The sequence below is a fragment of the Cynoglossus semilaevis genome, chromosome 4, assembly GCF_000523025.1.
Source record: "Cynoglossus semilaevis isolate Cse_v1.0 chromosome 4, Cse_v1.0, whole genome shotgun sequence".
NCBI classification, from domain to species: domain Eukaryota; kingdom Metazoa; phylum Chordata; class Actinopteri; order Pleuronectiformes; family Cynoglossidae; genus Cynoglossus; species Cynoglossus semilaevis.
In genome coordinates, this window is record NC_024310.1 from 14,067,508 (window position 1) to 14,095,067 (window position 27,560).

The 27,560-nt window shown below is 39.0% G+C and overlaps 4 protein-coding genes across 5 annotated transcripts; 1 reads left to right on the top strand and 3 right to left on the bottom strand.

Annotated features, from left to right (window-relative positions):
• Positions 1-1,779: 1,779 nt before the first annotated feature.
• Positions 1,780-12,142, bottom strand: kiaa0753 (KIAA0753 ortholog). 2 transcript variants are annotated; one of them, XM_008309370.3, is made up of 16 exons: positions 11,632-12,142; positions 10,590-10,886; positions 10,257-10,506; positions 10,062-10,162; positions 9,901-9,963; positions 8,993-9,214; positions 8,395-8,572; positions 7,034-7,134; positions 6,898-6,959; positions 6,245-6,388; positions 5,784-5,865; positions 5,043-5,180; positions 4,764-4,845; positions 3,808-3,928; positions 2,387-2,602; positions 1,780-2,182 (listed from the first exon to the last, which is right to left on the bottom strand). In XM_008309370.3, exons 1-16 carry the CDS (start codon positions 11,659-11,661, stop codon positions 2,014-2,016), a joined length of 2,256 nt encoding a protein of 751 aa, XP_008307592.1. In that variant the 5' UTR covers positions 11,662-12,142; the 3' UTR covers positions 1,780-2,013. The 2 variants fall into 2 exon arrangements, with proteins under 2 accessions (XP_008307592.1, XP_008307591.1); XM_008309369.3 differs by having other exon boundaries at positions 10,062-10,177; positions 11,632-12,141.
• A 411-nt stretch (positions 12,143-12,553) lies between these two features.
• txndc17 (thioredoxin domain containing 17) lies at positions 12,554-14,794 on the top strand. The gene is made up of 4 exons (XM_008309367.3): positions 12,554-12,854; positions 13,782-13,863; positions 14,343-14,418; positions 14,502-14,794. The coding sequence occupies exons 1-4, from the start codon at positions 12,710-12,712 to the stop codon at positions 14,568-14,570; spliced, it is 372 nt and encodes a 123-aa protein (XP_008307589.1). The 5' UTR covers positions 12,554-12,709; the 3' UTR covers positions 14,571-14,794.
• Positions 14,795-15,906: 1,112 nt separating this feature from the next.
• On the bottom strand, positions 15,907-17,050 carry rbp2a (retinol binding protein 2a, cellular). Its single transcript, XM_008309366.3, has 4 exons — positions 16,893-17,050; positions 16,518-16,696; positions 16,316-16,417; positions 15,907-16,060 (listed from the first exon to the last, which is right to left on the bottom strand). The coding sequence occupies exons 1-4, from the start codon at positions 16,963-16,965 to the stop codon at positions 16,007-16,009; spliced, it is 408 nt and encodes a 135-aa protein (XP_008307588.1). The 5' UTR covers positions 16,966-17,050; the 3' UTR covers positions 15,907-16,006.
• A 1,857-nt stretch (positions 17,051-18,907) lies between these two features.
• mrps22 (mitochondrial ribosomal protein S22) lies at positions 18,908-23,337 on the bottom strand. Its single transcript, XM_008309365.3, has 8 exons — positions 23,177-23,337; positions 22,702-22,862; positions 22,081-22,245; positions 21,090-21,233; positions 20,812-20,895; positions 20,501-20,646; positions 19,832-19,940; positions 18,908-19,255 (listed from the first exon to the last, which is right to left on the bottom strand). The coding sequence occupies exons 1-8, from the start codon at positions 23,298-23,300 to the stop codon at positions 19,163-19,165; spliced, it is 1,026 nt and encodes a 341-aa protein (XP_008307587.1). The 5' UTR covers positions 23,301-23,337; the 3' UTR covers positions 18,908-19,162.
• Between the last annotated feature and the right edge of the window lie 4,223 nt (positions 23,338-27,560).

A 27,560-nucleotide genomic window follows, 5' to 3' on the forward strand; every position in this document is an offset into this window, starting at 1 on the left:
GTATGAGAGCAATTAAATGTGGTAAGAGGTGGAGTCGGAGAAACCCAGAGCTCAGAGCTAATTCGTCTGATCACCATCGGGATGAACAGGTCGGCAGACGAGGTTGGGAAGATCTGTTAACCATGACGTTCACAGATGATGCTGCAATCTGTTATGGGGGGCGTGGAGGGGGGGGGGGGCAGCAAATGAGACCCTGGAAAAGTGGAGGTCATGACTAGAGAGGTGAGAAATGGAAATCAGTGTAAACAAGACAGAATACACGTGTGTAAATCAGAGTTTTCACCTGGAGAAGGTGAAGCTGGAAGGAGAGGTAGTAAAGGTGAGGGCACGGGGTCTTATGTGGCACACATGGAGCTAGTGGACGACACCAACATGGTACAAGGGTTTTTGTTTGTTTTTGTGTTCAAGCCAGTTTTGAGCTTTACCTTGTAATTTATTGTATTTACACTATTATTATTATTATTATTATTTCAAATGACCTGTAGCTATATTTTGTATATTTGTGGTGGTCTAATGGTCCAATATGACCGTGCTGCATCAACATGTTGCAGGACTTGGGGGGTTGTGGATGCCAAGGTGCTGTAGGAAAAAAGGCAGATCTGATCATTCACAGAATATTTAAGCTTGCAGTCGTAGAACTTCAAGGGCATGTTCAATGATAACAGTGACATTTCCCTCAACAACTCCGGTCTGACTGTGGTGTTGAAGTCAGCTCGGGCAGAAAATATTGCTTTATGTTGTTGCTATAAATAATCAGTGAGAGATGTGCAAAAATGTCTTATGGCTGAAATTATTGGAGACTCACACCGCGTCCGTGCACGTCACTGTCGATCACTGTTACCTCGACTGAGGTGCTCAGGTTGGAGCCCTGAAGTCTATCGATGAGGCTAGTCTAACGAATACGGTCAGTATGAGTTGGAATCAAAAACGTGCGCATCAATTTCGTTTGGAACCCTTCGCGCCCACCACACGCACGCGTCGTCACGTACACTAACTCACGCACGCGCCTCTGTTAGCCCTGAGACAACACACGGAATCACGGTGCTTCCACTCACCTCTGCGTCTGATCTGCCTTGACATGTCGTTCTGTGTCCTGTGTATCCTGTGTGTGTGGACGGGATGCGCGACAACTGCTGCCGCGTCTGCCGCTGCTGCTACCGCGTCTGCCGCTGCCGTCGCCTGGAAGAGCAGTAACTGCAGTGATTCCTTGTCTCGGTGGACTATGACGGACTGTGATCTCCAGCTTCATTCACCTGCGTCAACTCCGTGCACGCACGTCGCGTTGTTTGGGAAATGAGCGGAGCTGCAGACTCGCTCGCACATGTCATGCCCCCGTGCCCCTTCTTTCCACACCCGCTTGTCGTTTATCTATTTTGGTTTAATCCACAGTCTCCGTCATAATCACAGACACATTTATGTGGGTGCCATGGGCAACAGGTAAAAGAAGGGCAAAATGTCGCATATGTGCATCATGGTAACCATGTGTCTGTGCACTCGTGCCTAACTGCACTGGTGTCTTATCTCTGTTGACCGATTCGATTGTTATTGACCGCTTTACGACATTTCCATAAATGCCCCGCGGTAAACACTTTAACCAAGGGCAGCTGAGAGCAGGGCTGAAATATCAGTGAGACATTTGGTCCAAATTATGATTGACCAATGACCACACATGGTCAGTGAAGGGTAGTGAACCTTCCAAGGCAAATTGGAACGTGGGAGTGGCAATTTGAAACATTGTTTGGATCCTTCAGATACTGACTAAAGTGTACAGATCCTTCTCTCCAGACTCTTCTATTATGTCTTTAAATTGTTTTATTTTCAAAATTTCAGAAGAAAAAAAAGACAATGAGTCAAAGACATGATCCAATAGGAAATCATTCTGGTGGAAAGTCAGACAAATCCTGCGTATTTGATTCTAGTATGAATCTTCTGAAATAAATAAAGGATGATTACTGATCAACAAAAAAAAAGACATGTAGCTAAATTAAATATAAAGTGGAGCCTTTTAGCTGGCTACTGGCTGACCACAGCAGCAGCAGCAGTTTCTGAAGCTGGAGGACGAAGCAGCTGGATGGGCTGGAGAAACTCTGAGGTGTAGACGGCCTCAGCATAGCTCTCCATGACGTTCTGAAACTCTGTTGTTACGTCTGCCAGAGCCTCTGAGAAAATTTCCTCTGCCAGGCTGAGAGAGAATGGAGATAAAACAAACGTTAGACTGTATGTCTCCTGACTGTATCGATCTACAGCACAAGTTGGACGTTAGACTGTATGTCTCCTGACTGTAAAAACGATCTACAGCACAAGTTGATGAGCAATGAATACTTTGCAAATCCTGTGATTAGTCACATTAAAACAAAAACAATGATCTCAATTCTTTATCCCCTACCTGTCAGCAGTGGCCCAGGGATTGAAGAAGCCAACGCCCTTATGAGCTACAACCTGCAGGTAGGTACTGTAATCCTGCTGGTAACGCCTAATGTTTTCCAGCATGTCATGTGGTATGGAGATTGATGTTCCCCTAACATTCTCTTCGGGGCCTGGGAATGCTGTGATTGTTTTCTGCTTCTGCTGCTGTTCTGTGAGGCTGTTTTCAGACTGAAAACTGTAGGGATGGAAATACAAGACACAAGTTGAATTCTGGGACATATTTTCATCAACTTCACCTTTTTGTTCAATAGGAGCAGGCTATATGGCTACATAGCTTTTCAAGGCTACAGCTGTAGAGAAGTCCGACTGATTTTAAATGTAAATTTAAAAAAAGGCATGAAGTTGCAGAGCTCTTCTCCACTTAGCTAATTTATATATTTGGTCTGTCTAAATTAATGTGTTAAATGTGGTAATTAGTTTGTGAAGATAATCAGATTAAAATTCCACATTTACCCATGTGCCTTTCCTTTTCTCTTATTGTTTTTCCAACTGTTCACAGAAAGTGATCTTATCAATATGATCACCTGTCTCTAGACGCAGCACAAAGCAATTTCCTTGAGAGAGGCTTGTTATATTTTTAACTCTGCAACATGTTGTGTCTCCGTGCTTACACAAAGACACATATTTCTGCTGTGGCTAATACAGCAACGTGGCAAGGGCTAAAATAAGTGGGTCAACGTCAAGGCAGCCACTGCATCCTTTATTTGTTATAGCTGAGTCACCCGCTCCAGTTTTATCAGCTGACCACGGAAATCAAATTCAATAAAAAAAAAAATCAAAGCCTGCTGAGCAATATTTCTATATCTCCGTCTTTCTCTTACCGGCCAAATACTTGACACAGGATGAACACTTAAGGTTGATCACAAACCAATCTGGTCAAAGTAAACCAGTGAGCTGGTGATCTTGTTGCTCTTATGTAACACTTAAGTGCTCTTTCTCCATGTGGCCCACTAATCCCATCCACTATTATAGAAAGAAGACACATTGTTTGAGGGTCTGGAAAAAAATCTGTGTAGTCTCTGTTTTTGTCTTGTTTTATAGTTTCAGATCAATTGAGCAGACAGATATAAGATAAACAGAGGTTTGAACAGACAAAAAGAACAATAACAATAAAAAACACATAAAGATGAACCTTAGACAAAGACTCTAACCAGATTACTGTGGGATCCTTTTATGAAATTCTGACCCTGTGCAAACACTGGTCTTTGTGATTTCTGTATTTCCCATAATATAAATTTATTCAAGCAGTGAAGCAGCCAAAAACATAAGCAGCTAAATTTGGCCAACACTGACATTTACCTGTTGACATTCAAGTAGAGCACCAGCATTGTTTTCTTTACCCAATATAAATAACCCAGGAAGAAAAACAAGATGACTCACTTGGCGTCCACAGGGTTTTTCAGGTCAATCTCAGCTACAGAGGTTTGTTTCAGCACTGGCCTGGTGAGTCTAATCGGTTGAGGAGAAGTTGGCCTTGAGGCTCTCATGAAGCATTGGGTTCCTGAGGAAAGAAGAAGAAGAAAAGGGTGGAGGACAGAGGAGACAGGCAGATAGATGAATGGAACTGGACAAGTAGGACATACATTTAGAATGACGAGGAATGATGTAATGTCATTAGCTGGACCACTGTCTCTCACTGATATAGAGATAAATATAGAAAAATGTGTCTCCTTAAATGTAGTCACAGATTATGAACGTTATAACAGTATTACGTTTGTTTAGACCTTTTTCGTTATAACAGTATTACGTTTGTTTAGAGTAGGTATGGCTCGATTGGTTACTGGTCAAAATGTCCGGATCGAATATCAAAGAAAAAAGTAAAGCCCGTCCAATCCGATACCTAAGCCTACATGCTTAGTGAAGTTCTTAGTGAAGTTCTCGTGGTTGCTTCCCGCTCACTGAGTCTCACGTAAACCATTTCTTCATTCCTCCTCGTCTCATCCACTGCCTGCTCGGCATCATCTTCTGGATTTTTGCCCCGTCATCATCCACTCAGATTCTCAGCTTCTCCACCACAGCTCCTGTGCCTCCTCCTCACATCTATAGATGACCTTTTAGGACATTGCACATTCCTATTGTACTTTCCTGACCCGATTCTCTATGTTTTTGCTCCTAGGTTTAAACTGACATCATCATGACAACACGGAGCCCCGGCTCAGGGCTACGTCTGCTTGTACGCCATGTAAGTCCAATGCTTATGAGGTCCTGTAATGTGTAATGTTTGCATGACTGACTGTGCATATAGTGAGTAAAATAAAACAAAAATAACTCCCAGTAGTTAGGAGGAGTGTGGGGAGACGCCCTGTTAATGAATTTTATAGATATATTTGTCTTACCCTGTCTTCTTGATTGGTCCCAGTAAAGAGAGTCGGAGTAAGTGATTGAAGTGAAACGCATCCTCACTTCCTCCTGATCCTTCTACTCTCACACACACACACACACAAAGGGTATTTCATCAAAAAAAAATCTCTATTACAGAAGTTAAAAATATCTGTAAGCATTAACTAATCAAGTGTAAAAAAAAACAACCCATAAATAAACTGATGTGTGTGTTGACCTTTTCAGTTCCTTTATGGTCTTTTTTTTCCTATATTATCCTGTACAGCGAAGCTCACCTGTATCTGTTCCATGCGAAGCAGCATACTCTCAAGGGTATGTGCTTGAAGTCTGTATTGGTCTTCTGAGAGTACATCTGTCTCAGTTATAGCATCCTTACGCTGATTTTCAATCAGCTGCTCAACTGTTTCAGTCGACTGTGGAAGAAAAATGAAGACATAAAACAGGACAGAAATACAATCACCTACTGATTGGTCTCAGGGCTGCCACATCTCCAAGGGCAACAGATAGGCAACAATGATTAAATGCTTGGAGTGTAGGCATACAAATATTTCTGTTGAAAGATTGGGTGTGAGGTAGGTGTTTGATGAATGTGCTGAGAAACACGTGTCTGTACACAGTATGTACAATGACATGACCTGTTGATGCTTTCTCTTCTTTTTCTTTCTACCCAAAATGGCTGAAAAATGTTTTATATAATAACTCTAGTAGCCACCTGCCAAAACATTGCACAGTATGTCATTTCCACTATTGTTGGTAAGTAGATTGGTTTGTACATTTGTTGGCAGGTGCAAACACCTGAAACAAATAAGGTGCTGTATGAGAGTAGTATTTACCTTCAAACAGTAGTAGAGAAATGTTTTCAACTTAAAAACTAATGCAATCAAATTAAATATAAACCAAAGCTATTTGCCACTGCAAGGGCATTAACAAGACAAATACAACTTTTCTCCCAAACAGTTCAAATCTGTGGTTGTATGCTATGTTCGAGTTTGAGTAGATGTTCTGCATGTTGCTACCTGTGCTTTACTGAACAGTGGCTGAGTTCTTTCCTCCAGCTCATCCTGTGCCGCCCACAGACTTGGTGATAGAACTTCCCTCCTGTATATTGCAGAACCAAAACAAATCTCTTAGAAGACAAACTTGGCAGGGTTAGAATAGTTTTGGATTTCCCATTATAGTTCGGTTTCGTTTCATTTCATTTGAACCTTTTATTAGTTTTAGATTTATTAGGTTATTAGGTTTCATTAAGTTTTCATTCCACTGTCATTTTCTGTTGTCAATGATACAAGACAAATAAACTGTCTTGATTCTTCATACTTAAATTTCAATTAGAGTACTGTTTAATAAGATATACCTTCTTATTTAAGTTATAAGAAGGTATGAAACTTCAATAAGTTAAGGAAGCAAACCCACAACAAACACAAAGGAAAAGGAAAATAACATTTTAAGTTAAGTTAAAGTAGTAAGCAGGACTTACCTTTTTGCTACTTCCTCAGCTTGGTTCTCTTTTTCAAAATCTATGTTTGACTCTGCTCTAATTTCACCAGCTTTATTCAGGTTTGTGGGGGTAGTTGAAGGGAGGAGACAGCGATGTTCTGCCTGTCCTCTTTGAGAAGATTTCCTGCAACATAATCAGAAACAAAGGAGGAAAAAATCCAACTTAAGCCAGGAGATGTGATTAAGATACATCTCCAACTATAAAAGTTTCGTCATTAAGAGTAACTATTATGATTTACGGTTAACTTGATCACAGTCCTTTTTCTTTTATGTCCAAAAAGAAACAAGAGTTCCTGTGGTAAAGAGCAGACTCTTCTTGGATGAGGTGTTTCATGTGCTCTTAAAAATTACATTGCAGTAGTTATTTGCAAAAAAAGTATTATGCTTTAAGCAGCATTCACTGTTTCTATGAATAGTTGAGCTCTACAAAAATTGAATTTTCAAATGGTAAAAATACTGCACAATCATCACTGTTTTGTTTTTTTAAATTAATCTGTCCAACCAAGATGGTAGATTTTAAGTAAAATCTAAAATGACACACACCGGTACCGACTCCTGCTACAATCACTCACTAATGCCATATTTCATGAACTGTGATGGTATAATTTAGGAAGGACAAATAGTCAGACTAACCTCTGTGATGGAGGATCAGCGACTGGTGGCTGCTGGACGCCTTCATCTTGTGAAAGATTATGCTGTATAAATATACAACATTAGGTAGAATACACACTGGGTCATGAAATGCTTTTTAAGGAACTCATAGCCACACCTTGTTTGGGACATCGTTCTTTTTCAGGACTCTCCGAGACGCTTCTCTGTGTGAAGGATGACGAGGATCAGTTTTTGGTTTCTGTGAGGTCGCTCTCCAACCTGCACATGTTACAGGAGAGGGACAGTAAAGTGGTTTGCTGGCTGAGTCAGCTAAATTGGCTGAATAAAAACAAAAGACACATTTACAGTACATTACTTTTTTTAAATCTATTTTTAGCTTGTAATCTTCTAATCTTTAAAAAATACATTTTTTGTACTGCTGGGCCACGTGCAAAGGCAAGTTAATAGGTGTGTGCTGCGAGTGGTATTTCAGTCTCAACGTCCTCTGGTGGTAAGGAAATGAAATAACAACTAACTCTTGTTACTTTAACTTAGCCATCTGGAAGAGAGTAAATATGGAAATGTCTATGAGAGAGTACAGCAGCTGCCTAGACTCTATTTAAACCCATTCAGAGCCAGTACTGATCAACATCCAACCCCTACTTTGACCCGTAGTTTGTCTCTGCCACTAGGCTCTTGGTAGAGTCTTCGTAGGCTAAAACTAGACCCTGAAAAGAACTAAGACCACGTCAGTGGACCCTTCTCCACTGAGCCTGGCTGGGGTTCAGTGGAGCTCAGCTTAGGCTCTGGAAACATTAAAAGGGTTTGGACTTTTTTTGGATGTTTCTTGGCCAGTTTTGCATTAGAGGGGATTTTGTTCATGATGCACTGAAAACGCAGTTGTATCTTGACAACTAATCAACATTCAGCCTGGTTTCTTTCTACCTAGCTAAATACAGATTAATGTGACAGGATAAACGCTTCACAGAAATAAACCAACACCAAACAATTAAGCCAATTAGCGAGCACTCTCAACAGCTTCTGTTGTCTCTCAGGACAGGAAGATAAGTAGCTCTGGGAAATAAGTAATCAAGCTAAGGTGCCTGTGTCCAGAAGGACCTCATCTCTGGATGTACTTTTGTCATTATTTACACACAACGTGACTCTTAGTCCCATCACAAACAGCGGGAGTCAAGGACCGATAGGAGATGAAGGGCTAGAGCTTTACAGTTTTTACACCTCTTTATCACTGAGCATGCTCCTTTAATTTATATCCATTTCTGTCATACTATTACAAATGTGGACTATATGTTCTGACGTGTGGGCTTGTTTCAGTTCATTTTAAACTTCTGTTATGTTGCATCCCTGAAATGTGCTTCGAACCTATTGAGTTAAAAGTGAGACTAACAGTAAGGAAAGACATAAACCTCTTTGACCTGAACATATTTGTGTAAAGTAGCTACTGCAAGAGAAGTTGATTGTCAACGGATCAAGATATACTAATGAAGGATGGATATACCAAGCAAATAAATTACTTACCACGGACACCCCTTTTGGGATTTGCAGGTTTACGAGGACCTTGAATATGAGACCTGTTGGAACCCTTGAGGACAGTAGTTTGGGTCGTGCTGCGTGGAGGAGACTTTCTCTGAGGAGAACATGTTTGGACCTGTGCTTGTTCAGATGTCTTTAATTTACACAGGACCAACTCAAAAGTCTAAAGAAAAACAAAAACAAAAACCAAACATATATTCCTTAAAGAAGCAGCAAATGTGTTAATGACAGCATTACAATGTTCATATCTAAAAGCTACAGGTAAGATTTTATAAAATTTCTTGTGTTTTGCCATCGGTTGGAAAGGATCTAGGTGTTAAGTTTTGCACATGGAAAGAAAATGATAATATTCCCCAGGGATTTCAAAACTACACACCCTACCTGTCCTCTTCATTATATACACATTATATACATTTAGTAATTTCTAAGATTAATTTATGTTTAAATTTATAACTGATATTTACAAAAACAGTTTACAGTTATAATCAATAAATTGCAAATAAAATGTGACTGCTGTGTTTCCGACCCTGAGCCCAGTGTAGGTCATGCAGTGTGCATCTTCACTTCTTGAGAAAATATTCACCTCCAGTTTCAGCATGATGTTAAAGGCCATCTCAGCAACAGCAGAACCCTCGGTCATACCAACAAGAGTGGAACAGAGAGCAAGCTTATGAATTAGCTGGCCCAGCTCTTGGTAACAAGGTGGCATCTGGTCCAGGTGTGGATCTGAAAGCTGGTGGATGACCTCCTGAAAGACCCTTATGGCACCACGGTGGCTGGCTGCAAGCCTTTTAATCACGGGGGACTAAAAAAGAGGTATTTGAACATTTAAAATGTATTATTAGTAACATTTTACACGACAAAAAGGTTCCAATGCATAAATCTCTGTGAGATAGAAAGTCACAGGGATTTATGGAGAGATTGGTAGAACTTCTTTTTGTTCTAGAGATGTGTTCTACCAAATAAATACATTGAATTGAAATGTTTTAAGAGGATAGAGTACATGAACTTATCCTGAAAACGTGTTTTAAATCTCACATTTCAGTGGACATATGTCCCAAGAAAACAACAGCTGTTTAATAAGTGACCATTTATAGTTTCAACTTTGATTAATATCAAACACTGTTGATCAGGAACACCCACATGAGCTGTGACAGAGTCATATGGCCTAAAGATGTGTGTGTAAAATATGGTGTATCAGTGTCTATGGGAGTAAATAAAGTACTACTGGAAACAAGACAAAGTGAGCTGCAAAATAATGAAAGATAAATTATTAAAATTAAGCTTTAATCCAAGAACTTTAATTGGCTCACCTTTCTGTAATCAGGTTCATGATTGAACCTGATTACAAGTGATGTGACAAATCAAGTACATTTACAATTATACACCGAAACTCTTGAATATTAATTGACTTAATGACTAATGCCAGTGCAGTGCTAGAACTAAAATATCTTAAAACACAAATACAAAAATAAATAAATAATGACCTACCTTTTTCATGTCCCAAAGCTTCAGACTCTTGAGTCTCTCTGCATCCTGTTGTATCTGTTTAATCTTTTCACGAACAGTTGTACACAACAGTATTTGTTTTAGCAATGCAGCTGAGTTTCAGAATGTGTACAGTTGTCAGAATGTGTCTTACATCTAAATACCTGTAGCTGTAGGCCATAGATGACTCGAGAAAGGCGAGCTCCCTGCTGTTGTCTTCTGACGTTCAACCTGTGTTTTTCATCAGGTTCCAGTGATTCCCTTCCTGTGATTTTAAAGTCTAGCAATCAATCGCACATTAAAATGTTACATACAAAGTTCCACCAAGAACAAGAAACTCATGTTAACATATTATTTACCTCTTTTCAACAGATCTTCGACAGCATGAATATAAACATCCATCTGACAATGGAGTTTGTTCATTTCCTGGGTTAGAGGATCTCGATTGCTTCTGTCTTGCAGTTTTGGACCAGGGACTCCAGCTGGTGACTCTAACCTACACGATGCACAGTTGTGAAGCTGTTTCTGGGATATTTGCTGAGCAGGATGGACAAATTCTTCTCTAGGACAGCTGGTCCTTAAATTGTCTTTTGAAGGATCTGCATCTTCCTGCAGAGAAATGTCCATCATGTCACTGATTACACACTAAAAGATGGCTCTGAGTGAAAATGTTGGGAAGAAGTTTAAATAACCTGAAGCAACTCTGCATCACTTTTTCCAAATACCACGGCCTCTGGTGATGTTTCAGTAGTGGATATCATCTCAACGCTCCGTAGTCTCAGGTCTCTTTTGGCGAGTTTAACTGCTGCTAGCAATCTCTTTTCAGAGAGAGCAGTGAAGTTTATGAAGCTCTTGATACTGTCAGAGTCTTCGTGCTGCTCTGACGGTGCCAGTGGCAGAAGCAGCCTCTCAATTACAATGGGGGCTGTTGGGTGGGTGTGGGTGGCATAGTTGCTGGTATTCAAAGAGACACCTCCACTGAACAATATCTGTGGACAGTTGATGAGAAAATGAAATGCTGTTAAGAAAACTGCAATCTCTCTAAGGTATACCAAACATATTATTTAGACTATTTAGAGGACTTTTATCAAAATAAGTATTTTGACACCTTCCAATCCAAAATGTAATTGTATTTTGACACCTTCCAATCCAAAATGTGAAAATTTGTGATATAATTTCACAGAAGGATAACAGACTGCTGTGTCATGGCGTACATTAGACAAGCCTTCCAGAGTATCCCTGGCTACATTTTGAGAACCACTTTTGCTTTTCCTTATGTTGAAATTGCAGATTTGTATGGGACTTGAGTCAAGGCTTTGTACAGGCTGGTCAAGAATATTTCAATCTTAATTGAAGGTGAACATTTAGAAGATGACCATATAACTGCAACCTCTATAACCATAACTCTAATGGCAGTCTTTATTACTCTACATTTGAAGAAAAATAATAACAATTTTTGTTTCTTTCCTGGTGCTTTTACAGCTGCCAGTACCAAAACCCAACCACTGTATATTGTTACAGAAAAGACTGTTTTGACTTTAAATCAAAGATTTAAGCATTAACATAAGTTAGAGCTTATGCTATGGCATAATGAGAAGGTCATACACATTAAGGGTTTGAAAACGTTAACTCCTTTTTATCATGTAATCATGTGGACAGGGCTAAGGACGTATAATAAGATAATTGAGTTATTTAAATAATCTTTAAATTGCTTTCACTGACGCTGTTCCTTACCTTGTTTTTGTTACCATGGTGTTTGGCCATTGTGGTGTTAAAGAATTCAATTTACGGCAAATCAAAAAATAGACCAGTTACAAAATACAAAAAAGAAAAAGAAGAAAAAAAAGAAACATTCCTTTGTGTGACAGGTATGCGTACATACTCACAACATCATTAAACTACTTTCACATGGCCCAGACAAACGATAACTTAACATTAAACCCTAGATACACTAGTTGCCGATTAGCAATTGAGCATAACTAAGCTAACAAACTGTCCAAAATAATGGCGTATAAACAAACACAGCATCAATGATATTTCCTTATAAATATAAGAGATTAGGTAAAACCTCCCAGGCAATTTCTGTAATTGTACGACAAAGTACTTCTTTTAAATGTATATCGTGTTTTCCGGCAACAGTTTCAACGGCCGCGCCATGACGACAACAAACGTGAAGGATTAATGTTGTGTTCACGTGCTGCTTGTTGAAATATTTTCCAACTCAATACACATTTTCCAGGTCTTTTTAAAAGGCACTGGATGCATTTTTATTTGGTTAAATACACATTTTCCAGGTCTTTTTAAAAAGCACTGGATGCATTTTTATTTGGTTATATTTGGTCTTTTAGCAGGGCTGTAGAAATGTAGTCAAAATTCAGCAATTGCCTTTTTAGTTGTGGTAAGTACTTTAATGACTTAAAGCCAGCTATATCTGGCTACATTTATATACATTATGTACATATACATAATTTCTGCTGCAAGACCTGGTTAAAGGCCTGCTTATTTTAATATTTTTATTATTATTATTATTTGCCTGAGTCAAGCAATATGTTTGAGTTTATCATGTCTCATACCCTGAGCGTATTTTTTTAATAAGCCTACTGGTAAACCACCGTAGCCGTAACCTCACATTTGAGTACACTGTCTCTTTAAGCACATCAGCCCACACCGGAAGTGGTTGTCATAGAAGTAGTCATACCAGGTCACTTGACAAAAGCCACAGTCGTTCAGCCTCTAACTATATAATAGTTGATTTCGTTTCCCTCTATCAGTTCTTGTTAACATAAGATCTATTTTATATATTGTCTTGAAAATGTCGCAGTTTGAGGAAGTGAACGTCCATGGATATGAAGAATTCTGCCAGGCCATAGCTGAAAGAAAAGGAAAAGATATTTTTGTTTATTTCTCTGGAAATAAAGACGCAGAAGGCAAGAGTTGGTGTCCAGACTGCGTAAAAGGTAAAGCCAATGTTTAATATTCACAAATATCACTTGAAAATGCTTATATTAAAATGTTGAGTCATTGTCTATTGTTTTGCACGTTAGCGTTATATTAGGTCATGTAGTATTGGTAGATTTGTCTAATGGTTTGTATTAAAAACTCGTTACATTTAAAAAATAAAGGCAGTTGTCATTAACTGTTTGTGATTACTTTTTTATTTGTGACTCTTAATAAATGTTTGGAGACTGGAAGCAACCCTGTCGGCCTTGCAAGTGGGTTCAGCATTCGACAAAAATGTCTTTTAAATGTACACACACACAATTGGGTAATTAAACTAAAATAATAAAAAAAAAGAAAATACTAATATGTTGTAATTGTTGTTTATTTTTTCCACACTGCTGTCATTTTCTCAGTTGCCCACAAAATATTCATGGGGGAGGTCATTCACGGAGGTCAGCCAAATGTGGCTATTTAATATCAAACATGAATCAAGAATCACGACCTCCTCTCTCCCCTGTACCTTTTCTACCCACGATCTTGTCCAATAACTTAACACATAAACACATAAAATAACTGCATATGGTGTTTTACAACCTTTGTCCTTGACCTGTTTCATAAAAGAGATAATATACACAGCATGAGACAAAGTAGTACATGTTCTGTACTCACTTTATCCTGATGGCTTCTCAAAACACTACACAAGCTCTACCTAAGGGGGGAGCTGCTCTGGGGTGGTCAGCTGTGGCTGCCCTCCCCTGCACTTCTTTCAGCTCCTCTGCTTTCTGACACAGTCTCCAGAAGAGCAACCAAGTTGACAGTTGTTGATGTTGAGATTGAGGATGCTGAATTTAACACACATGTAGAACGTATTGTTAATTCTTTTAAATTCATTCAAACTTGCTCTCTTAATTCATCCCATCAGTTTTTCAAATTTTGTCTTTCAGCTGAACCTGTGGTCAGAGGAGAAATGTCTAATCTTCCTGACGGTTCTGTCTTCATCTACTGCCAAGTGGGAGAGAGAACCTAGTCAGTATTTTATTTTCTGTATTTCTGTATTTCACTCACAGCTGTTTTTATCCCCGTCTGGTGCCGTTTCCAACGGTAAAAAAAAAAAAAAATATTGTGGCCCTTAGTTTTTTCATGTGTTTGTCTGAAGAAATCTTATTGAAATTTGTAAATGACAGTTACTAAATTACCCTTAGTTTTTTCATGTGTTTGTCTGAGGAAATCTTCTCTTGTACCATTCATAGACAATGTTGCCCAAAATAGCCTGAAAGACTACATGAGGCAATACAAGAAGAATACAAAAGCAAATCTTGATAAATTGTATATATTTGTTCATGATACGATTTTATTCTAGATTTTATTTAAAAATAAATCTGAATCTTATTTAACATATTTTTTATTGACATGAAAGTGGTAGAGAAAGGTTTGCAAATAAAATATGAATACTGCATAAAGTTGGTGAAATATTAAATGAGAAAAAACTCTTGTTTTTGTTCCAGTTGGAAGAATCCAAACAACGACTTCAAGAAGAATCTGAAACTGACTGGTGTCCCTACTCTGATGAGATACGGCACAGTAAGAAAAAACTGCAGATTAACTTTGTCTTCCACCTTTTTAAATGGTTTGTTTATTTTTGTATACATTTCTCTGTGTGTCAGCCTCAGAAGTTGGTGGAGGAGGAGTGTCTCAAAGGCAACCTTGTGAAGATGATGTTCACCGAGGACTGAGAAGAGAAGATCCTGCACAGCTGCTGCTATCACTTGTGAAACAAATAAATCATAGATTCCACTGGAATGACCAAAGGAAATGACGTTTTGTTTTGTTTTTACTTTTTTTTTGTAAATCTTTAAATTTCAATTAGTGTCACAATTTCATTAACAACACATTGTGTGGTGTTTTGTGCTTTGCTGTTTACAAACACATATAAATAAAGAGAACAAAAGAAGGGTTATTTGATGTGTCACCTTACTAATATTTATCTACGTACTACATCTACATCAATATGCTCGTTTTAAGGAGTAATATATCAAGGTATAGAAAAAGTAATTCAGTGTGAAACTTTCAGCTAGCCCGTAACACAACTGCCACATTTTATTTTTTTAATTAGTTCATTAAAATTCTTTATCGTCTATGAAGAGTCGCTTGGATCCTGGTTGTTATGTCGGCATTTTAACACTAGAGAGCGCACGAATTGCACACACGGTACCTCTCATTCGCTTTGCCTACTGTCTCTAGACCAGGGGTCACTGACCTTTTAAAAAATGAGAGCTAATTCAAGGGCACTTAGTAATACGGAGAGCTACTTGTTTAATACAGACTTCACAAACACTGTAATAATAATCAGTTCTGGAACAGACAATAGCAGACACTCTTCTTACATCATCATCATTGGACCCATTTAAATATAATTTACAACTGTAACTGATTCAAAAAGCACAGTAACAGTACAATCTTTGACCCTCTTGTTGACTAGTTTTATTACCATGGGGGCTACCAGGTGACCCCTGGTCTAGGCCACGTTGGTGACCCCTGGTCTAGGCCATGGATGTCAACAAAGAACTAATTACAGACTGTTACATGTCTGTAATTGGTTGTATGCACTGATCGACCAAAACATTTTGTGCAATCACTGGTGAAGAGAAGAACACAAAGAACACGTCCTCAAGGAGAAAAACTGCAGGTAATATTTAAGACCATAATAATTATATTAACATCATATATGTAATAATAATCAATTATACATATGATGCACTTTTTTGTGTTTTGTTAATGGATTAAATTTTCCTTTACTCATCGCTTACACCACAGAGAAAATTCTTTAAGTTTCACCAATAAATAAAATCTGTAATGTTGTCAATCAACTTACATTTTTAACATTATCCGATTTAATCACCAAAAGTGTTTTGGTGATGGTGACCTGAAATATGCTCCATTTCTAGGAAATTATTTAATCAATGAGTACACATTTACCCTGATTCAACAAGATTCAACTGGATTTTAAGCAGAAAGTTTAGGCACCAATAAGTCGTCCCTGAGTAAATCTGTAATAAAACAAATTCATGATTTTCTTAACAACGTTTTTCCAGCATAATTTTATTGCAGGTCTCTACAGGTACACTATAAATAGACAGCAACAGGGGACACAGTGGTTGGTGCAGGTGGCTTACTGTGCTCTCTTGAACACTTGGTGGCAGACTTTGTCAAGTACAGTGATTTCCTGGAAGATAAGAGACAGACCTTTAGACCCATCGGCCAACTCTGATGAAATTCATGTTCCAGTGACTGACATAATCACACCGGGCCTTAGGTTTAACCTTCTACTTGGTCATTCATTAACGTTTACTATTATGGGTGTTGCTAATACGACACAACTAATCAAAGTGTAGGGTTAATGTTGACGCTGGGGTGGGGAACACACACACACTCTCTCTCTCTCTCTCTCTCTTTCTCTGTCTTTAATTCTTTTACTTACCAAATGTAGCAAATCTCCCTCAATCCAATGTTTCCAGCCTCGATTTTCCTTCTCCCCCTTCTGAACACACACCAGCTTGTCTCCGTCCCAAACGACCAACGTCTTTCAATATGAGTCACCATAAAGACAGGGTCAGGGTCAGAGGTTCTTGGATTTTCGTGGATTTTTCTTCATTTAAAAACACATTTAAAAACTTCCCTACCATGACTTTCCTGTTGTCCAGGCCCTTTGTCTGTTCTTCAAACTCCTCTCCCACTGTGAAGTTGACCTCATAGTTTCTGAAGGTGCTCAGTGTCTTTGTCTCAAACTTGTCTCCGTTCTGGACGATCACTTTGGTCTGATGCAGGTGGGACGCGATCTTCCTGGTTGCAAAGTCAATGTCTGCAAACGAAGAACAAGGTGGATGAAATCTAGTCTGGTCAGCTGTCCGTCAAAAAGAAGTGATGTGCAGAAATGAATAATGTCAGACATCATTCTAAAGTTTATGATACAGCAGACATTACCATCATTCTCCTACTCACTCTAGAGCTTTCTAAATAGCCGTGATGTTTGTATTAGAAGTTTTAGTGCAGCTCACCGATGGCCTTCATGATCTCCTCAAAGTTCTCGTTACTGACCATCTCCCAGCGTCCATTGTAGTCTGCAGGCATTTTTGGGTGTGAGTGCAGGTGCCTGTGGCTTGTCAGACGAAAACGCAGATTATAAGAGGCCCTGCCCTTTAAATAGAGTATGTGTGCATGTGTGTGTGCGGGTGTGTGTGTGTGTGTGTGTGTGTGTGTGTGTGTGTTCCAAAGGACAGGGTCGATTTGATAATCCCCTTAGTGCAGTGTGTACATTTGTGTACACACTGTGAAGTACAAACTTAAATGCAGAGGTAGCGTGAGGGCAGGTTCATGGATGTGCTGTGTCCTGGTGCAAACCATCATTGGTGCAAAAACACGTGCAAATAGATGAACATTCTACTGTTGTCCTGCACATGAGCTTCTTCTCATTCCCTCCACTCAACCAGTGATATAAATGTACAGTTTCTAAAGCCCTGGCAGCTGACCTCCATGGACCAACACTCAGCTCTGCAGCCTTTACTCTGGCTGTTGGTCTCAGCCCTATTCCATGCATCTCTCCCAGAACCACTGCTCCCTGCCAAAGTCTGCTTCCATACAGTGTTTGTGCAGTGATGTAACACTGTTAGTGGCCTGTCTGTATTTCAGTGTGTGTCAGAATTGATCAAGGCTGAGGCTAACTAGTCCAGTGACCATACACTGCCATAGTTACATGCTTTAGCCTGGTCATTTGAACAGTAGCTCTCAAGTCAATAGTGTGGACACCCATGATCGATGGTTCAGTTACTGGACCTGAAGTGACCAAATGGACATATTTGTTTTATTGTTCAGCCTTTTGGGTTTCTGTCAGAGGAGATCGGATCGTGGTTCAATTCTTCCCATGTCTTATCTGGCTCTGGCACTAAACTCTTCTGTGATGATGTGGCGAAATTGACATAGTGACGAATCAAAGGTCAGAGAAATGCTCCATGTCCTGTATTATCTCATCAGATACTTTATCTAAAATAATAGTTCCACTCAATACACAGGAGGCTGTATCTTTTGAATTGACATCATGTAATGACTATAAAGATTAAGATTTTATTTAAACTCATAAAAGTGCTTCCCAAATCTTAGACTAAAAGATGTTCATAAAAGTGCTTCCCAAATCTTAGACTGAAAGATGTTTGTCTGATAGACACAATAGTTAGCTACAGTACATATGATGTTTTATTTATCAAAGTAATATTTTAGTGTTTTTATTTGGCATCTAACTAATAACAGTTTTAGTACTTCTTTAAAGCACTGGCTCTTAAACAGCAGTACTGATGACCATGATTAACAATAACCTGTGACTGATGTTTTAAAAATATGTAAAAATCTTATTTTGTGAATGTATGTTACGAAAAACAACATACGGACAGTGTGCATATTTTCATTTTCAGAAATATTTCTTGTGTTCTTTGATTTAAAAAAATGAAAATGTGGCAAAGTAATTCATTCACTGAAGGACAGTCAAAATGCAAAGTTCAAAGTGCATTGGTAAAAGGTGACAAAGAAGAATGAAAAGGTCAACCTGGCCTGTCATACAGATACAAGAGTGAACGTCTGAGCAGCATGTACTAATTCACTGTGACGGTTTAGTTGAACACAATGCTGCAAAACCCAGGAGGAAAAAAAATCCTTTTTTTGTCCAGTTTGTAAAGCCATCTGCTGCCACTTAGTGAGAGAGTATTTAATTGTCCTGCCTCTCACTGTCTTATGTGTTCAGTGGATCTGCTCTACCATTATTAAGTCATAAAGTTACTGCAGAAACAACGTCTCCAGTTCCTGCATTACGGTTTTGCTTTTTAACTGTGGCAGAAAATAAGGTCACTCAACTTTTTATTGATCCCACACTGGGGAAATTCTTGTATTAACAGCAGATCTACTGCAACAGAATACCCCTTGGAGGCGCCAAGTATGTGGCTCCTCTGGGAATCAAACCCAGGACTCTCTGCTCTTTGCCTGAAAGGCTACACTACAGAACCAGTAGCATTAGCTTCATAAAAAGTTAAGAGTACGATTGTTTAATCCAATGACATCACACACAAGTTTTATTATTTACAGCATTCATCTTTAAACGTCAGACTGACACATTAGTCCATATGTCGGAACACATGAACCAAAAACAGACGCAGGGCGTTGTACAAACTCCTTTTTACAATGGCTGTGAAGTACACAGCTTAACAATCTTTCACAAATGTGATGAACACATTCATGTCCTCCTTCTCTTCCAGTCTGATGCTCTTTTGGAGGGGGGAGTTTTTCAGGCTGCCAAGGCCTCAGCAGCTGGTTGTTTGTAGGCCTGCAGGGCCAGTTCGATGTAGCCTGACCTCTGTGACTCCTTTTGGGCATAGATCTGCAGGAAAGAAGTGTAAAGGTCAGCAAACAAGAGAAGTCAGGGAAAGGTCCAGCCAGTTGAGTTGAAGCGGATAAAACCATCAGAGACAACAATCACAGAATAAAGAGTTCCAGTGGCCGTCTGGAAATTAATAAAGTGCTCCCCAATCAGCCATGACTAAATAGGATACCATGCGTGACTACGACCAGAACACGTGTGTGTGCGCGCGTGCATGTACACACATACACATGTACACGCACTTTTAACCTTCCGTTCTAATTTGCTGTCATTCTCAAAGTCCCTCTGTGCCGTTTCAAGGCTAGGACGCCGTATGCGCTAATCACACGTGACGTGTCCTCTCTTTGGCCCTGTCAGTTCCACACTACACAAAGGCCCAGGCCTCCTACACAAGTAATCCTAGATGTGACGACTTTCAGCTGACCTCACCAGAGCTGAACTGACTTGTGTTGCACTCTAATACCGTGGGGACATCACTTAAAAGACCTGAATGGGTTCTACCTACGCACATACGCCTCCCAAAAAGCAGTAGCAGAGAAGCACTCAGCGGACGCATGTGTTTGTGTTGGTACTCACGGTGAGCAGGTCAATATTAGTGGCCTCTTTGTTGGCAGCTTCCTGCGCTGACTCAGTGTCGGGGTGAACCATGTGGAACAGGCGGACCAGACTCACAGCATCCTGGAGTCTAAACACCGAGATGGAAGAACAACATACACTTCAGATACTTTTGATACAACACGCAGCAACTGTAACACCCTGTTAGATTCCACCATCTACTAAAGTGTTAAGTCATAACTCTGCTACTCTGCTGAAGTGCATTTCTTCAAGTTAACTGTGAGTACGATCACTGTGTCGACAGGTCAAACCGTGTCCAGGTGTTTAACCAAACCTAATCTCAGGTCCAGGACCACAGCGGGGAGTGGGTCAGTTTGGAATACACTTCCTAGATTATGACTTTACCACTGTGTTAGTGTAGCTGAGTGACATAGGTTCTTTTGTACAGTATGTGGGTTCTGACTTATGGTGAAAATGGAGATTGGAAACAGATGATCCAGCATCCCCTATAGCATATTAAAGTGAAAGTGTCACTAGATGGCAGCACTGCAGCTCATTTCATGGATTAAAAAAAAATAGGAGTGGCCATACAAAACATTTATACTATTACTAATAAACATAATTACATAATGTTGACTGTTGAGGTCATTTACATTCATTTCTGTCAAACTGAACTAAAGATGAACTCACAGTTGTCTTTTCAGCATGTCCACAATGAGCCCGTCTATCCTGCGAGCTTTGACCAGGTACCAGGCCAAGCCTCCGAAATGCCTGGTGGAGCGCAGCAAATCATATTTGTCATGTTTCTCCAAGTCCTCATAAGTGGCAGTGTGTACCTTTACACAAAAAGAAGGGTCAAAAAGAAGGGTCAGGTTTGCCACTTTACACCTTTTAATACTGTCAATGAACCTGTATTTACCCAAAGAAACTGACACACAAAAGTTATTGCTTTTGGATATAAAGATCTGTGTCAAAACAATTAGAAGCTCACTCCTCTTTACCTTGATGTATTCTGATGAGTCTGGTTCAAACTGGACCAAACAAAGGTTCAACACATGTTCATGCTGGTCTTGGGAAAACACCATCTAAAAAACAAGTGAGATGATGTTGAAAAATCCAGACAGAACGTTAACACCAAAGTGTATTTGCAAAATGTGTTTGTTACTCTAGCCTGCTACACAGATAACAACCACAAGTTCTATTTTTAAATGTAAAAAAAAATTGAAATATTTGGAGTCCATGACGCAGAGTAAAATTGCAAAAGGGTTCCACTTCTTACCTTAAGGTTCTCCTCCTTGAAGATGTGCGGTGGTGAGATTTTGCGTACCTCCTTGGGAAAGTAAACCTGAATGAGGCGATCTCTTTCCTCCCACGTGGCTTTTCTAAGAGTGCCGGTAGGTTCACGCACAACAATGAACCTCTCCTACAATGTAACAGTGTAGATGTTTTATAGAATCGCACTGAGGTCTACCTTTATTTACAGTTTCTTCAGCGTATGTTTAATGTGTTAACTAATACGGGTTGTCACTGCTCTTTCACACTATTTAACTTATGTTTGCACCGTCACTGAGAGGCATCTGTTAGTGTGTGGAAAACTCATGGATGATAATATTTTCTGTGGGCCAAATCTGGCCAACAGTACAAATATATTTGGCCTGCGAGACCATTTCACATGTGTACTAGAGTTGGTCGGCCAGTATATAGCCACTATATACTGGCAGGATTTGGAGTATTAGCGGTGTATGCACTGTTATAGCACATACATTTTGTTTTTTTGTGGTTGGACTGTGAAAAGAAAAGATTTACATTAAAAAAAGAGGCTCGAGAGGCTACAGATAAAGAGACATAATCAGAAACAAATATCACTGATGTGTGTCTTATTTCAAATTTAATTTCTCATTTTATAATGTTAAGCTTTGGTTGTTCCATATTCAATGTTTATGCAAAACTAGTTTGTTTCCATATGGAACAATTCTACATTACAGATCTGGAGAGAAGGGAAAACCTGCACAATTTCTGTAAATTTTCGTCCCAGTTTTTAATTTTGGCCCACTGTTAATTTGAGTTTGACACTCCTGGTCTAGGTTATGGTTCCACAGTTTCACAATTCAATTCCAAGAAGAACCACATGTCCCTAATGGCACCTCCAGTGGCAGCCTATGTCAGTTGCAAAGACTCACACTGTAAATGTCCCCACTGTAGGACAAATATTTTTAGAATAATATTCTTAAGCCAGTAGTGATCAAGAGATTTTCTGATGTGCTCCTTACCCTGTGTGGGATGTTGTAAGTAATGTCTGTGAAGACGTATTTCGCAGAGTCCATGCCTTCAAGAACCCTGTCCTCAGACAGCACGTCACTGATGGGCGTCCTCTCAGGTAGGACAGGTGGCATTTGCAGCAGCTTCTCAGCTTGCTCTTTGGCTAATGCTACTGCCTGAAAACAGATGCACAACAAACTTATTTTTTTTATGACACACACTTAACTGTAAAGTGTGTGAGCACAAATAATAGGAAAACAGATGCACAACAAACTTATTTTATGACACACACTTAACCGTAAAGTGTGTGAGCACAAATAATAAAAATATTTGGACAAACAGACGGATAACTAGATAAAATGTCAGACTCTGTACACAGTACCAGTACCAGCTGAACAATAGTCTTTATAAAAAAAGTTAAAATTGAACTTATTAAACCAATTGAGTTGTAAAGAATATCTAAAAAGTGCTGCATCACTGAAGAGCACAGACAATACAGCAGGCTACGTGAACATTTTATAATTAATGATTACACATCAGGGATTACTGATTAATCATTGATTACTGACACTATATAAAATGTAAGAGGTTTTTTTTACAACCCCTGAAAAAATGATTTATTAGAAAGGCACCTGCTCCAGTTGTTCATCGGTCATGAGTTTATATGTGGGCGCCTTGAGCTCTTGTTTAATTGGTCTGAAGACTTTCTGGAGGTCCAGGCCTGTTATCCTCCTCAGGATGTCCTTCACAGCTTCATCTGTGAACTGCGGTGTGCTGTTATTGTCTGAGGGACCTATGGGGGATATTTTATGTTAATGAAATGCACTCGATCACATCATGGTGTATTCATTTTTATAACAAAGTACTGTATAACATGACATTTCATTCACAACACCGTCCTAATTCCTGACTTTTTTTCTATAACCACACACCGACGCCACACCACAGGTTTGACAGGACAGCACAGTACAGTATTTCATGTACATTATAAAGAGCCTATCTTAATATGTTTTATCATAAACAGGAAGGCTGGCTGTCAAACCGCAAGGTCAACGTTACATAGATATGTTGTCACAGTACAAACCATGAAGACCTAAATCAACATACCGCTGCTCTGTGCTCCGCCACACAATGTTCTTATACATTTGGACAACGTTCCTTTGCTTTTCTGTAGTTTGTTTGGCCAAGATGACCCGCGTAACAGACACCATGCCTTACCGACAGCCGCCATTTTGTTTTTAACCTTTCCCCTCTGACGACACGGCGATGCATCATGGGTTATGTAGTTATTATCCATTTGAATGATGTTTCGGGTTCATTGACTTAATTACAAGCAACACTAACGAAATAAAATTAGATTCTACTCCGTTTGATGTTCCTTTAATACAAGAATATGCTTTATTTGTTTGTTTTCTTTGTTTCTTTGTTTCTTTTTTCCTTCTTATTTTTTTCCATCTTCCCTTTTTACTTACTTACTTACTACGTTTCTTTTTTCCTTCTTATTTTTTTCCTTCTTCCCTTTTTACTTACTTTGTTTCTTTCTTGAATTTATCCTTGATATATTTGTGTTGTTTGCCTATTAAAACGAAATTGCTAAACAAATGACAAGAGCAGAACATGAAATGCCACTGTAACCACTTGGTGGCAGTGTACCACTACTTATAGCCGACGTATTTCGTATCATAATGTGTTGATAAATCGGAGAAGAGTGCCAGATATAATCCCTGTTATTATATGTTAGTTCATGTTAGGTTTTAATAAATAAATCAGTTTTATGTTAGTGCACAAACCAACAATCAACAAGTCTCTCTAGAAAAACAGCACAAACCGTGTGCAAAGGTTCGAAGTCAGTGACCGGTATGGTAAGTGGTGAGTGCGTTGAAACACGGCCGTGTCTCAGATGAGGCAGGGATGTTGAGGTGTAACTGTCCAGGTACAATGTCATTAAAACTTTTAAAAACATCAATAAGTGATTCTCAAATCCAAACAAAATTACTTTATAAATGCTGATGTAATCAACAGCCCTTGGCCGACTGATAAAGGACTACGAGGATGGACTGGGAACTGATGTTTTTGTTTTTCTGCAGTAATTAGTTTTGAGTGTCTCAGCCTTTTAAGTAGGCTTAACAATATAATCACTTTGGAGGAATTTAAACACCAGGAAGGAGTAGCACACAGCACAGTACATCAATGTTGTCAATTATTTGTAATTGTAATATGCTATTGGTGTAATATAAAACTGATATAAAGTAACATTAAGTATTTTATCTCTAGTTTATCCCTAATATTACTATATTGTCTAATGTAACAACAGATTGAAGATATTGATTGAACTGATTTTATTTTCTCTATTTAGATTGAAATGATCAGTAAAGTATCAGAAAAGTATCTGTATTGGTTTGCAAAAATGATATCAGGACAAACCCAATACTTACTACTACTACAATACTACTACTAATATAAAATCACTTTGCTGTGAAACCTTTTTTTTTATTTCACATCCAGCCTCCATATTCTGATTGATATCATACTGCTGAAAGTTCTTTTAATTTTAGACTATAAAACGTCAGTGTGGTTAGTTTATGAAATGTAATATAAATATAAGTCAGTGAAGCATAGAGGCAACCCTGCTCACCTTGCAGCACATCACTTACCTCCAGTTGCACCCCCATTTGAATTCCTGTACTGTTACCTATTAGCCCCCATCCCTTAAACCAAAGGTAACCTCTGTCCTTTGTAAAACCTTCCACCTCCCTGCAGCCTGTCGTCTCCACTCAGGTTTCATTTCTTAGTTTCTTTCTGCTCCCTGTCGAACTGACTCACACGCTGAACTCACGCTGCGATGCAGACAACCAATGTTTTAATGGGATTTTGTCGATTAATTCACATACATTAATTTAGGATTAATGTAAGTTAAACATTTTTTATTTTTTTTTACATCTAGGACTCCTTCCCTCATTCACTGCTGTCTTGAAATGTCAAAAATTAAATATATTTACTATAACATCATACATTTTAAAAATTATATTCATTTAATGTGTTGCCCCAATCAGAGCCTGTGAATTACTTATATTTCCATAATTAGTGAATAGAAAATTCAAATTTACAGATTACAGCTACTCAAAAAGATGCATAGAAGCTGTTAAAACACGAAGAAGAATTGAAAGAGTGGGAGGAGCCTTGCTCACCATGAGGTACAGCGAGGTTTTATGTTTGGTGGCAAAAGAAAAAAAATCTGTGAAAAAATAAAACCTTTTTGTGAAATCTTTAAAAAAATATAAAAATGTAGAATAACATAAATAAATATGCAACAAAATGAAGTAAACAAAGTTTCGGAATGCTAATACACACATGACCATTCTAAATGAGTGTAAATGTGAATAAAGAACATTTCTATTAAACTCATATCCCTATCTCTCTCTCTCTCTCTCTGTCTGTTCCCACTGCCTCTCCCTCTCTCTCTCTCACCCCTTTCCCTCGCTGCTATATTTTCTATCAACAGTGTGACAGCTGTGTACATCTGGTTGTGTCTGGGCCTTTTACATCTCAATCCACACGTCGTTTCCACCAGTGCCTAGACCTCCTGACTTGCTGCCACTGCACACCTCATTACTGAGTGAACCACTCCTCCATCTGCCCCCTAAACATCTAAATCCCCAGTGCACATTGCTAGAGAAGTCTAGGAAGAGGAAACAAGATAGGATGACATTTTTTTTTTTACGAGTGGCAATTGAGGTTGTATAAATCATGTCATGGCTGAAAGTTAAATAATAATGGGTTGAAGTGGATTTTGGAGGTGAATGACTAAACACATTAATCAATTAACACAGACATTTAATCTGTCACACATCATTGCTTATTTTTATTCTTATTATTGGGCAGCTGTTTACTGGGTCTGAATACACAGAGTGTAGATGGTGTACTGACTTCAGCCTTAGTGCTTGTAGTGAAAACAACAAGTGGTTAAACTATTATTGTTGTTGTTGTTATGATGGTAAACCTGGTTTGTGAATGTCTAACAAACGGTCAACAAAAATGACAGCTTCCATATCTTTGCCTCTCTGCTCCTTATATAGCCTTAATAAATGCTAAAACTCTCAGCTAACCAGGTCTGTTTCAGAGTTTATCATCATCATGGTACTGCTGGGTAAATATCCATCCATGGAACTGTTCCATCTGTACCATCTCTGGTTTTATTAATGATTTCAAATTATTTTTCTCATCTCTGAAAAACATAACAAACAAATATCCCAAGAAATTAATTATAGTATTTATTATATTTTTTAAACTTTTGTACGGTATTTGTTTTTATTATTATCCTCATTGGTGAACCAAAATACGGCTCCTGTTAGAAACAACGCCTACAGTACACTTGACAATGGTGTCAGTTTTTGAGCCGTAGATTTTTTACTGCTCTGCACTCAGTGAGGCAGGAGTCACTGGAAGCTCAGGCCTCCACAAACACATGCTGGGTGTTCAGGTGGTATTTGATGTTGAAGATACTTTGGTGAAACAAAAACTTTTACTGAAAACATGTTGCAGCGTCAATGGTTGGGGATGGGAAATAGAATTATTAAACATAGAGTCATTTATTTATGCATTCAAAAACACCAGCATTGTGAGTAGGCTTGTTGGCAGAGTTAAGGTTCATGTTGCATTAGAATTCAAATTAGGATGATCCTGAGATCCTGAGATCCTGAGATCCTGAGGGTTAGGGTTAGGAATATGTGTTGAATGGTTAAAGGTAGGGTAAGGGGCTAGGGATTGGGTTATGTCTATGAAATATTTGTGTGGTCTGCTTTGGCTTGACGAAGAACACTCAAGGCCAGTCTTTGTCTCCTCCCAGCCTTTGAAGAAGAATGAGGAGGGGAGCGAGAGCAAACGGAGGGCCAGAAGAGGCAGCGATTGGAGATAAGTGTATGTGAGACACAGGGAGGAATAAAGGGGAGAGATGTGCAGGGCCCACTGTGACATTACCTCCAATGACCTTGTGGACCTCTGACTGGAACGACTTGGAGGAAGGGTATCTGCACAAGTGTAAATGAAATATTAATGTCTCTAAAAACTGTCATTTATAAATCACTTGATGTCAGGATCAGGTGCAAATGTTTAATCTCTGAGTTGGAATCCTTGCAGTTTTGAAATATTGCTGTAGGAGGAGCTGACACTGACCTTGGTCCTCAAACCATCTGGGTTTTAATTAACCTTTTCTTGTAGCCTTTCCTTAAATCTGAAACTATCGCTCCAGCACCACACTGATGATTTAAACACGACGGCAATGTTTCTAGAAGCATCTGAGGCCAGCTGTCTGAATGTAGTTCGTATTAAATTCTTAACCTTCTTGTGTCGACTTCATTAACAGAGAAAAGCGCTGAGTCGGGGAACAATTAATTTAATAACTTTTGGGGTCAAAGGTTTGAATGGAGGTATCCAAGTAAAGGTTGTAAAAGTCTGATATACAATGGTGTGTGTGTGTGTGTGTGTGTGTGTG

Bases quoted from the DNA above. Each gene is read 5' to 3' on its own strand.
- mrps22 (XM_008309365.3), bottom strand. From the start codon at position 23,300: ATGGCGGCTGTCGGTAAGGCATGGTGTCTGTTACGCGGGTCATCTTGG. The intron at 21,234-22,080 runs GTAAGGAGCACA...GTTACATTGTAG, and splicing joins CTTACAACATCCCACACAGG to GAGAGGTTCATTGTTGTGCG. The intron at 20,896-21,089 runs GTAAGAAGTGGA...CTTGTTTTTTAG, and splicing joins TCAAGGAGGAGAACCTTAAG to ATGGTGTTTTCCCAAGACCA.
- rbp2a (XM_008309366.3), bottom strand. From the start codon at position 16,965: ATGCCTGCAGACTACAATGGACGCTGGGAGATGGTCAGTAACGAGAAC. The intron at 16,418-16,517 runs GTAGGGAAGTTT...TCATATTGAAAG, and splicing joins TGGACAACAGGAAAGTCATG to ACGTTGGTCGTTTGGGACGG. The intron at 16,061-16,315 runs GTAAGTAAAAGA...CTTATCTTCCAG, and splicing joins AGGGAGATTTGCTACATTTG to GAAATCACTGTACTTGACAA.
- kiaa0753 (XM_008309369.3), bottom strand. From the start codon at position 11,661: ATGGCCAAACACCATGGTAACAAAAACAAG. The intron at 7,135-8,394 runs GTAAGTAATTTA...TAACATGTGCAG, and splicing joins TCCCAAAAGGGGTGTCCGTG to GTTGGAGAGCGACCTCACAG. The intron at 3,929-4,763 runs GTAAGACAAATA...TTCTTTCCTCAG, and splicing joins GGACCAATCAAGAAGACAGG to GAACCCAATGCTTCATGAGA.
- txndc17 (XM_008309367.3), top strand. From the start codon at position 12,710: ATGTCGCAGTTTGAGGAAGTGAACGTCCATGGATATGAAGAATTCTGC. The intron at 13,864-14,342 runs GTCAGTATTTTA...TTTTTGTTCCAG, and splicing joins CAAGTGGGAGAGAGAACCTA to TTGGAAGAATCCAAACAACG. The intron at 14,419-14,501 runs GTAAGAAAAAAC...TCTGTGTGTCAG, and splicing joins CTCTGATGAGATACGGCACA to CCTCAGAAGTTGGTGGAGGA.